This window comes from Sminthopsis crassicaudata, chromosome 2 (genome assembly GCF_048593235.1).
Source record: "Sminthopsis crassicaudata isolate SCR6 chromosome 2, ASM4859323v1, whole genome shotgun sequence".
Taxonomy (NCBI): domain Eukaryota; kingdom Metazoa; phylum Chordata; class Mammalia; order Dasyuromorphia; family Dasyuridae; genus Sminthopsis; species Sminthopsis crassicaudata.
The window spans coordinates 263,227,668-263,240,054 of record NC_133618.1 but is presented as its reverse complement, the minus strand read 5'-3'; the positions used below and the strand labels follow the sequence as shown (position 1 = coordinate 263,240,054).

At 39.5% G+C, this 12,387-nt stretch overlaps 1 protein-coding gene across 1 annotated transcript in view; it reads left to right on the top strand.

The window, feature by feature from the left end:
- The first annotated feature begins 542 nt into the window (after window positions 1–542).
- The window catches only part of RYR3 (ryanodine receptor 3), a 753,032-nt gene continuing 741,187 nt past the window's right edge, over window positions 543–12,387 (top strand). Inside the window, 1 exon segment of the mRNA XM_074289179.1 lies at window positions 543–1,009. Coding sequence (XP_074145280.1) covers window positions 959–1,009 — 51 coding nt within the window. The 5' untranslated portion in view covers window positions 543–958.

Here is a 12,387-nt window from a genome sequence, read left to right as displayed (position 1 = left end):
TGGAAATTCTAATGTACTAAAAAAATAAAAAAAAAAAAAATAAAAAATAAATAGAAGGAAAGGGGAAGGAGGGAATTGGGGCTGAGGGAGAGGGAGGTTAGTACCATCTTCCCATAGCTTCCGATTATTTTGGCAACCGAGTTCGGGACGGGCTCTGATAGACTTTCATTCTCTGTGGGAATTCGAAGTGACATTACCTTGACACTGGAGCAAAAGGTGGTTTAGGACATAATGAAAAAAAAATGAGTCGGGCCCTAGGGTCTTCATCTTAAGCTACAGAAAGGCCCCCTGAGATGTGGGGGCGTGCTAAAACAGCTGCAGGAATCTGAGTGTGAACCAACATAAATAAGAAGGAAAAATAAAAATGAACCCAGGACAGTGTGCCCTGGTCTCACCCGGGTGCACCGGAACTAGACATTGTTATTGACTCGGAGATTTAAAGTAGGGAGAATCGTGAGTTCTTGAGTGTGTGTGTGTGTGTGTGTGTGTGTGTGTGTGTGTGTGTGTGTGTGTGTGTGTGTGTTGCGCGCCCCCGTGCGCGCGTGGGTGCATATGTGTGGTGTAGGGGAGGCAGTTCCCAGCTACTGACCCCCAGCTGGTCCCCCACCGCTCCGGGCGCAGGACGCTGCGCTCTTAGCCGAGGGGCCAGGGGTCGGCTGCGCAGGCAGTCGGTTCAGAAAAGCCGAGGGGGGTTGGTGGGTGGGTTGGCTGGCTGGCACTCTGCAGTGCAGTGGAGTGTTAGCCCAGGCTCCCTATATGGTCGAAGATTAGCTCGGTGCTGCTGAGACTGAGCCAGGAAGAGGAGGGAGGAAGAGGAGGAGGAGGAGGTAGAGAAGAAAGAGAAGGAGAAGGAAGGTGGGGAGGTAGGGAAGGAGAGAGGAGCAAGAGCGCACATCGAGCTGCTGCCGAGGGAAGCTAAGGCGCTGGAGGCTGGGGCATCGCCAGCGCCTTAAGCACCATGGCCGAAGGGGGAGAAGGAGCAGAGGATGAGATCCAGTTCCTGCGGACTGTGAGTAACAGCAGAACTGACTAGGAGGGGAAAAGATCGGTGGGGTCGGGAAGGATGGCTGGGGTCTGCAGAGCTCGAGGAGGAGGTCGCTCTGTGCCTCCCAGCTCCCGCCGTGGCACCCAGCGCTTTATCCGCACCCTCAGGCTGCAGGGGAGAACTGGCCGGGCTGACCCCGAGACATCGAGAGATGAATCTGGGGGGACATCCTTCATTTGCAACATTCCTATGAACCTCCTCCCCTCACCCCAATTCCGAGATGCCAATTTATTCGGCCAACTTGGTACTTGGGTTAAAAACCATAGATGGCCAAACTTCCTGACAGCTTTTGCCCAGGCATTGACTTAAACAGGTAGGAGAGGAAGGACCCCACCCTTGCCTTTACCACCCGTCGTTTCATCTATTAACTCCCCCTCCCCCTCAGTTTCCCTCAGCTTTGTCTTTTCAGACAGGGACACTGTGCAAACCGGGAACGCGCCAGCTGTGCCGGCGGGGCGGATGGGGCAGGCTGGAGGGGGTAAGAAGGCTGAGGCGCGAAGAGGTGCCAGCACCTCTGCCCCTGGTCCCGGAAACGAGTTTGGTGCTCGGGGCTTGCTCCTCTGAATCACCGGCCCACGAGGGCGGTTGCTGTTTTAGTGTTAACTTAGGTGTTGGGACCTGAACGGAGAAGTACGTCCCCTGGTCTGTGCCTTAGCCCAGTGTCCTGCGAGCCTGGGACAGTCCCTGGGTTAGCTCTGTGGTACCTCACGTCATCTCCACGGACTGTGGAGGTTGCTTCTACGTGCTAATTCTTAGAAGAAGGGAACAAATGACATTGGCATCTACGTGACCCTGGTCTCTCAGAAGTTGGTGTAGGAGGAAATCCGGAGGGTTCCTTTGTTAGTACCAGGGGTAGGAAATTGGGGGCTTCCATATCCACTGACTAAATGGGGAAATTCGGAGGAGTCTCCCCTCGAACTCCCCTTTACTCTTCAGCTGACCCACCTTTAAAGACCCGGTCCTTACTTTCAGCTAATCTCTGTCTCTCTGTCTCTCTGTCTCTGTCTCTGTCTCTGTCTCTGTCTCTGTCTCTGTCTCTTTCTGTCTCTCTGTCTCTCTCTTCTCTCTCTGTCTCTGTCTCTATCTCTGTCTCTGTCTCTCTCTCTCTTTCTGTCTCTCTGTCTCTGTCTCTGTCACCTTTCTCTCTCTCTGTCTCTCTCTTCTCTCTCTGTCTCTGTCTCTCTCTCTGTCTCTGTCTCTATCTCTGTCTCTCTCTCTCTTTCTGTCTCTCTGTCTCTGTCACCTTTCTCTCTCTCTGTCTCTCTCTCTCTGTCTCTGTCTCTCTCACCTTTCTGTCTCTCTGTCTCTGTCTCTGTTTCTCTTTTTGTCTCTCTCTCTCTCTTTTTGTCTCTCTCTCTCTCTTCTCTTTCTCTCTCTTTCTGTTTCTCTCTTTCTCCCTTTTTCTTTCTTTCTTTCTTTCTTTCTTTCTTTCTTTCTTTCTTTCTTTCTTTCTTTCTTTCTTTCTTTCTTTCTTTCTTTCTTTCTTTCTTTCTTTCTTTCTTTCTTTCTTTCTTTCTTTCTTTCTTTCTTTCTTTCTTTCTTTCTTTTTTTTTTTTTTGTTCATTCATAGACCAAGCTTCCATATATCTTCCCCTTCACCAGTGTCTCTCAGGGCTTTGTCTTATTTTAACCTAACATCCTGGCTCCTTTCCATTCTTAAGGTATAAAAACACAGCACTACTCTAAGATTTAATTGCCCTCCAAAAACGGAGCTGAGACTTAATACTCCTTAAATCCTAATAGCAATCACAACATCTCTTGATTTTCTTTCCCAAAGGTGTCTGTCTCCTGAGAGCCTATAGAAGACAGTAGTATAGCCAGCAGTTTATGCATAAGTCCTACCTAAACTAAACTAGTGACAGGAAAAGTAGTGGTTTAATACTTTTCTTGGTCACTAGTAGTATGTAAGAACTTCCCTCCTTTACACAGGGGTCAATACTGAATGGATTGATAGCTTTGAGGATTCCGAGCTTTAAGCAGATTGATTTTCGATAGGATTATATCTGCATTTTTGAAATCTCCACCTTTCATTTCTCCCTTGGCCTCAGCCACCACCTTCAGTGACTTTCCAATGCTATCAGGCAGTATTGCTGTACTCTATTCATCTGCAGCTAAAGCTCTCTGTAGAGATTGGTGCATCTTAGTGATGTTTAAAGAGATAGTTGGTTAAAGGCAAGGGAGGGTGGGATGTTGCTTTTAACTGTAGCATCTGTGTGATGATTACATCTTTTCCCTTCTGGAATTATTAGTAATGCATTGCAAATTACTAAGTATTCTCCCCAGAGGTCCTTTGAGATAGGTCTATATCTTCATTTTTGGCTCTCAGAAAGAAAATTGACTGACAAATGAGAAAACTGAAACACAGAAGAGGTCAAATGACTTAGCTAGGCTTATAGAGAAAGTCACTGGCAGTTGTCATCACTTAATAATATTTAAGTTTCCTCAGGATGAGGGTATCATGATAGGTGCTCTGAAGAGTAAAAGGAGAAAAATGCTTTGCTTCTTTGGGGCTTATAGTCTTAAGAATGCCCTGTATTGAGAACTGAGGTCTACACTTAAACCTTTAAATCATTCTCTCTTTTTATATATACACAAGGCAAAGTGATTCTTAAATCTAAACAATCACAATCATTCAATCTCTGTAAGTCTTTCTGACTTTCAGCTTATTGACCATGCAATGTTAGGGATCTCTGGAGTATCCTGACATTGTGATTTAAGAATCTGGATTCACATCATTGGCCATGACTAGGTCAATGAAGGTAGAGCATTATTAACACTATCACCCCATTTTTACCCTGGGGTATTAATAACCTTCCTCCAAATAATATCTTTTAAAGACATTTTGACCAGTTGTTACCTCTTTAACTTAGCAACATTTCTCACTGCTGGGTTTGGGTGCTGGTTACTTGATCTAAAAGGTGAAAATTGCCATTTTCAAATGTGATTTTTAGAAATTCACTCCTGAAGGACAGAGACAGTGACCATTTCTGTCCTGTCCTTCAGTATTGCACAACTCTATATTCAGGAGGACCCTTTATAAATTATGTTTGCTGTTGATGCTGGTAATAATGATGGTGATGATTATGATCACAATGATGAAAATGATAGTGTCTAAAGCTATCCCTGGAGTAAGATGGACTAGAATCATGTTACAGGCTTACCATGTGGTAGGGGGAGGGCTGGATTTTAGAAGTGAATGGGCAGGACACAATGTGCTGGGTATTAATGTTTTGCTTGACTCTGTGCCATGAAAAAGGCTAAGCTCACTCTCTAGTGAATCACAAGCAGATCCTAATACAAACTTTTGAAGCCCAGAAAAAATTTCAGTAATTTTATTTTTCTAGGTCTCAATCCTAAAGCTAGAAAATTATACACATCCACACATACATACAGAAAATGCACACATACACATGTCTACTCTCTTTTGGCCTTCTGACAGTGAAAATAGGTATCCATACCAGTTGAAAAAAGAGAAAGGAAAGATCATGCCCTTCATATTTAAAACAAAACAACAATAAAACAATCCCATCTAATTTTCCCTCTCCTGCCACTTTTGGCTATGGTGTTCTCTCTTCCCTTCTGACTGCTCTCACTGACGTATTTGGTGTCACTGACGTAACTTGAAAGCTGCTCAGAAGCAAATAGATAAACCTGGCAGCAGCCAACCTGAGAGTCAGAACTTATGGTGAGAAGAGCGGCAATTGCCCCATCTCAGATAGTTAGTTCGGTAACTGGCACTGCATCATATTTAGAGCATGCAAAAAACAGAAGATGATTCCCCCTACCCTGTGGCTTATTTCTCATACTGCAGCATCCACATTGAACAGAATTAAAGGCTTCTGTTTGGGTTTTTAACAACCAGCCTTGCTCACCCCCCAAAATTACACAGACCAACAATAGAACCAATGAAGGGTATATCAAAGTTCATTTCATTTAAAGATTGGTGGGTGTATATACTTGATAAGAAACCTGTTCCTGATTTGTAATGAAAAGATTGTGTGCTTTAGGAGTTGAGATACTTGTGAGGGAATGAAGTATTCTTCAATGATATTGTTCTTTTGCTTCTAGTGTGGCAAGAGATGTCTCAGATATGAGTCTAGCAATTCCATTAAGAGCACAAAATGTGTCTTATTCTGGATATGAGGGACCTGGAAGTACAAAGATAAATTTTTGTTTTTCACATAGCCCATCTTAACAGCTTCTGCAAGTTGCTAGAATAATGCTCTTAGCAGCTATTCTTCGAAGAGGTAAGGGGTCTCAGTGAAGGAGAAGAGGGGAAACATGAGTACTGAAGTCTTTAAATCACAGAGGCACTGGGGAACTTGCAGCCCACAATCAGTTTAGCTGACTTATAATGAGAGTTGAAATTACAATGCAGACCTCCTGATACCCAGTTGAGTGCTTGGTGCAAGAAGCAGGCTGATGACTTTTTTGCTTCTTTGGATTAGATTTTAATGGTTTAAGAAAGTGTACTAAATCTACCTGCCTTCTAAGGATCCCAAGGTCATGTCTTATTTCTCAGTTCTATCTCTCCTAGAATATCAAATAGAACTATCTGAGCTAAGACTCTAGCCAAAGCACTGTATCTAGCTGAATATCCAACCTTTTATTCTTCAAAATGAAATGTCCTAGAGGAGTGGGTCTTTGCTAAGTCCTCAGCAGCACTTAAGAGGGTGATAGCTCATAGGTTTGTGAAGTCACACATCAGCAGAAGGGTGGATTTTAAAAACTGCAGAACTCCAGGGAGATGGTAGTGAAAGTCATCTAACTTGGAAAAGATTTGGGATGTGCTTTTAAGCCAACTGTGCAGGAAATTGCACCAGAAAATTAATTTGCCATATTTGATTGCAAGTGATCTTTAAATCCTTGCAGGTATGGTCATTGGATATAGTAATAATGAACTGTGTGATTAACAAGAGTTTTTCAAGATGGTTCTGAAGCTGGAATATAGTAAGGGAAAGAAGAAGTTAACAAGTCTGAGAATATTTTCCTTTGATGTATAGCTTGACAAACTTATTTATAAACATCTTTATTATGCTTATATCAAGTCAAATATTAGCTCACTGATGATGAATAAGACACATTTAACTCTTTTTATTTGTATAATAGGGATAACTATTTGTACTATGTATTTCACAAGTTATAGAAATTGCATTAGTAATGTATTTTCTTTGTTCATTTTATGCTAGTTTGTTTCTCTTCATCGATGAATATTTCATATTGTTTCAGAAATTATTTTCCCTTCTTCCAATTTTATTCATGAAATAATTTTTTTGGTTTTGCGGGTTTAATTTTTTAAAATCAATTTCTTCATTCCTTTATAATTATTTTCAAGGTCTTCTAGACTTGTTAAATGGCTTTCTGTTGACTGTCTTAGGTACCTTGGTTTCCAGGTTTGATCATTCTTCTTGCTCTTTTCCCCTCACAAAAAATTGTAAAAAGTGCCTACATTTAAAGGAGTATTAGTGCTTGCTACAACATTCTGTATTAAAACAATCCCCTCTCTTTGCCTTCTCCGTCGTCACTTTATGTTTTTTTTTACTTTATTTTTCAATTAGCAAGCACTTATTTTCTCTCCCTCCCACCTAGCTTCAAATTTAAAACAAAAAAGAAAAAAAAAACTTGCAACAAATTTGCATAGTCAAGCAAAACACATTCTCACATTATTCATGTACAAAAATATATCTCATTTTGCACATTGAATCCATCACCTTTCTGTCAGATGGTGTCAACTACTGTATCTTGAGGTTCTACACCTCATTCCTTGTTCTCCTTAAGTTACCTTACTTAGGACCAGAAAATCATAGATTCTTAGATCTATCACCAGAAGAGACTTTCAGACATCATTTCATCCAATCTCCTCATTTTATAAATGTGGAAACTAAGGTCCAACTGGGCCTTTATGGTTGGAGTAGGATTAGTGCTCTCTGGATAGGAAAATATGCCTGCTATGAACCTTTTAAAGGTTTCTTTCAGCTTGACCTGGATATGGCCAATTGTATATGCTGGGGGAACATTGCCAATGCTGAGACTGCAATACAAATGCACCCACCTGTGGTATGCAAAGTGTCCCCAGGGAAGCAAGTTAAGTCTTCTGGATTGTAGCTAAGTGAATTCAATCTTCTTCTTACCTAGAAACTGGGAGGGTGTATTTGGGAGAGAAACATTTCAAGTCACTGCAGTTTCCTTTGGTCCAATGGGTTTTGCCACCGCAGCACCTCTCCACCTTAGAGACAGGAGAAAAAAAAAAACTGCTGGCACCTTAGCCTTGGTCTTATTATGGGGTTGAACTGCTTGGGCAGCCAGGATCTTTTTTTGCTCAATGTCATTTATGCTTCGGAATTGTTAGAAAATAAAGGGCAGATCAGCTTAGCTCCAGCTGATTATGCAACACTCAAAAACAAAGAAACTAACATTCCCTTTGCCATGCCAACTCCATTCTCCATCTAGTTCACACTACCCTCCTGCATACAAGAGATTCAGATATTGAACTGAAAAGTACCTGCTGCCCCTTATAATCAACCATGATTATAACAGTGGCAGAGTAGTCCTGGCTCAGGAATGAGATGCTAGAATAATGCAGTGGAAAGAGACCTGGTGACTAGGGCTGAAATCCAACTCCTCCCTCCCTCCCCCTGCCCAGTGAAATTTTGACCTTAGGCAACTTGTCAGAACCCCAGTTTCCTTATTGATAAAGACGGGAAGCTAAGTAGCACAGTGGATAGAATTCTGGGGCTAGAATCAGGAAGAGCTGAGTTCACATCTAGCCTTAGACATTTACTAGATGTGTAAACCTGGGCAAGTGACTGAATCCTGCTTGCTTCAGTTTCCTTATCTATAAAATGATCTGGAGAAGGAAATGGAAACCCACTCTAATATTTTTGCCAAAAGAACCCCAAAACAGAGTCACAAAGAGTAGGATGCAATTGAACAACAACAAAGATAATAGGATTGAATTAGATAGTTTCTGAGGACCCTTTCAGTTCTAGTTCCAGGATTTTTAAGTTTACACAGAATTTTATTGGCAAGGATGAGGTAATATGTTTTCTATTAGCCCCAGACTGGATGAGAGTCCTTATAGTGGGAGACTACAGTGGTGAAATAGCAAATAGCTTCTAATCAGTCCCAAAATACCTTTTCCACTGCCTTGGGATTTAAAGTATTATCTTCAGAAGTCCCATTAGGAGCAGACATTAACAGACTAGTTCCCTGCTCTGAGATGTTTGCTAATTTTTTTAAGATGGGAAATATAGGGATGTTACAGAGAAAAGTTGCTCCTAGTATAGTTCATAGTTATATAAACTATATAGTAGATGCCTAATAAATGTTAATCGAATGAATGAATAAATGAATAAGTAAGATAGGTGATACAATGGTGGGGTAGGTAGGACATTAAGCAGGCAAAAAACAGTGTAAGAATACTAGGTTACTGGCAAATATAAATGATTTCAGCTTTACATATGGCTGCTCTATGTCTAGAGAGGAAAAAATTATGAGCTAGATGGAGAAAGGGAGCATCTTCAGTGAAGGCCTAATGAAGAAAACTTTATTAATTAGATCAAATATTTATTTGTGTTTGATTTTTTAATAATTCTGAATTAGAGAAAAATTAGGGGGAAAAAAGATCTCTGCCATCCAGATTTAGATTGCTGTCTTGGGGAGGGGAGAGGAGAGGGAGAAAAATCTGGAACACAGGTTTTGCAAAAATGAATTTTGAAAACTATCTTTTGTGTAGTTGGAAAAATAAAACATCATTTAAAAAAAGGATCTCAGTCTTCCATAAGAAGCAATTTAACATCAAGGCAAGAGATAAAGTACTAGAGTGTCTTTTCTCTTTCTGAAGGGAAGTTCTAAGATCACAAAACCCAGTTCTTGACCATCTTCATTATCTGACATTTTATATCAGCTTCTATATCATAGCACCAGAACCTTGAACTCAGCTGCCCAACATTTTTTCAACAGAGAGTGATTACAGCATTATTTCCTTTCTCATTATACAGGAAACACAGGAAACAAAAACTAACCTTATAAGAATATATAATCTCTTTGCTTGTTTATTGATGCTATTTTGTATTATCTGATTTATACATGTATCTATATAAAACCTTATTTAAATCTGAGATCCTTGAGAGCAAGGACTGTTTTTGATTTTTCTTTGTATCTAATGTCTAATCTAATGGGTGGCATATAATAAGTATTTGATACTTTTTGATCATGTTGTGCTCTCTAAATTTTCAGAATGCAGAGAAGTCATGGAAAAAAGTGAAAGTTCCTTATCATTTGCATTTAAATATTTACAGTGTAAAAAAAATATTGATTGAACTCATATCTTGTGCCTGTTCCATGGCTCTGATTCAGATTGTAAATAATAAAAAAAAGACTCTGTGGGAATGCATAATCCCAGTTGGCTCTCCACTGAACCAAGAACAAGACCCTGAAAGACCAAAAATCAGCAATATGGCTAAGTATGATCTTTGTGTATGATCAGTACTGCCATTCAAATAGGGTTAGGCTTAGATGTAGTTTCTGTTCTGAATCAATAGGACATGCTGAAGACAGTCTGTCTTCTTTCTGATCAAGGATCTTTCATTAAAATCGAATGAGATAGCTAGAACATCTTTAAGGGACTGACCATAACAATATTTTAAATAACGCATTCCCACAGAAGACACAATTCAGGTTGATACATTCTATAGAGAAGAATGAAGTCAGAGTTTGATGCACCATCCAAGTGAATAAGGGCAGAGGTGTTTGATGGGTTCAGAGATTTTTGTGCCAATAAAGAACTTTGAATTTGCAAGGCACCCCACCTTGCTGTGCTTTAGTCCTTCTGCATAGAGAAGTATGGATACTAGAAATACTAGATTTAGAATTGAAAGGAATCTTTGAGGTCACATACCAAAAAAATCATTAATTTTACAGATGGCAAAACTTAGAGATTTTTTTTTAAAGATTATAATTGTAAGGAAAGACTGAGCGCGAATTTAAAGTGAAGTCCAAGATGTTTTCCATTTTACTGTGTTGCCTCTCCTGCAAGTGTCAACAAGTCAACATGGACTTATGAAGCTCCTACTATGTAGCAGGTATTCATCTAACCTTTGGGGATAACAAGAAAGGCAAAAGACAGACCGTTCTTTCAAGGAGTTCACCCTCTAATGGTGTGAATGGATACAATCTGATTTTAAAGATTACTCTCCTCAGAGAAGTAGAAGGACTTTTTTAGATCCTCTGGAATTATCTTTAACCAGAGTTCCCTGAGATCCTTAAACTTCTCCATTATTAGCGATAGATCATAAGTTCTTTGGGAGCAATAGCTGTATCTCATAATTATGAGATCCCTTAAAAGTATGTCATATAATAATTCACAATAAATAGTTATTGAATGGAGGGAAAAATGAATTAATGAATGTTTACTTCCTTTTAACAGGATCAGGCTCATTTACTTCCTTTCAGTCTTTGACTCGTAGAATACTTAGTTTCCTATAAGATTGAGCTCAAGTAGCACTTCCTCTAAGAAGCCTTTCTTAATGCCTTCAGCTGCTAGAGCCATCTCCTCTGCTACCTTCTGTCTACTCTTATTTATTTGTATTCCTATTTACCTATGTTGTCTCCCTCATGAGACTATAAGCTCCTTGAGGACAAAACTGTTTTTGTTCTTTCTTTGTATCCCCAGCACTTAGCACAATGCCTGGCACGAGTTTAATAAATACCCATTGACTATTGATAAAATATCTTTAAAAAACAACTATTATCTGGGCAGCTAGGTGGCATAGTGGATAGAGCACTGGGTTTGAAGTCAGGAGGATCTGAGTTTAAATTTGACCTCACACACTAGCTTTGTGACTCTGGGTAAATCATTTAACTTTGACACAAATTCACATTCCTAAGATTTCATCACTGAGAGAGTTCTTGGTGAGGGACTTTCTCTGCCAATTCAAATTGGTATCTTCTCTGAAATTTATAGTCTTAGAAATTTGAAAGTTTAAGTAACAAGTACTGGAAGAAGAATATAAATTCAGGTCTTGCTAACTACAAGGTGAGCTCTCTGCCCTTACACCATGCTGCCTCTCATTAATAACAGTAACAGCAACAACTTACATTTATACATTTGTTAAATATTTTAATTATCTCTGCTCTTGGATGACAATTCAGTTGCAGTGTTTGAGGTGACAAGCAGAATTATTATCAGATGGGGCTTAACTAATAACAACTGTTTGGAGAGATTTGTGACCTCAGCTATGCTTCTTTCCCAGCTGTGGTTTATCTATGCCTTCTCATATTAAAGAATTTTCATATGAATCTTTCTATAGATATTCCATAGAGAATCTACCCAACTCTCTAGAGATCTTCCTCTATAAGCAATAATAAATATCACCACCAAAATCTATTGAGTATGAATATTTCAGCATCTTTTGAGAATGACTTATAAATTTCTACAGAAATATAATTGAGATTTAAATTAAATAGAATGTATATCTTTGTGCTAGTAAGTAAAACAAGGAGTCTAGACTTACAGCTTTCAAAAGATAAAGGACAGCAGTAGAACTAGAGAGTCCTAGGGTACATGGGAGTTGGGAGTTGGGATGATAAATTATATTGCATTGGTGGTAGAAAGGAAAATGTTGGAAACACAAAACATGATTGTAATAATTCACATTGGTGTAGCTTTCTAAGGTTTTCAAAGTATTTGGCTAACACTAACCATCTGAATTGAATAGTAAAGTATTATTTAACCCATATTTATATATTGAAAAGCTGAGATTGCAAAAGGTTAAATAGCTTGCACATTATTATATAGCTTATAAGTCTATTAGACAATATTCAAATACAGGTCTCTTGCCTACAGTTCTAATGTTCTATCCATTATTTATTCCACTAGCACTAATTATCCTCAAATTAAGATCTAGAGCCAAATTTTATGAAGGAGTTTATACTAATAATCAAATGATCAATAGACTTTCTTATGTTATAGGGGCTCAGAGAAAGTTTGGACTAAGTGACTGGTGAATATCTCACAGAGGAGATGGGATTTAAGTTGAGATTTGAAGGATAGATAGGATTTGGACAGGAGAGAGAAGTAAAGTGAACGTTCCAGAAGGTAGCAGTAAAGACTCTTCAGTGGGAGAGTCATGTATTACCTCCCTTGGTTTCTATCAAATAGAATCAAAGAACTCTAGAATATCAAAGCTGAAGATCATCTGGTCCCTCCTCTTATTTATTTAAACTAAGAGATGTGAAGCCACTTGGCCAAGGTCACAAAGCTAATTCGTGGGAAATATCTATTATTGCTTCTTGGGCTTATGGTCTTAATAAGGACTAAACACCTCAACAATAATAATTGA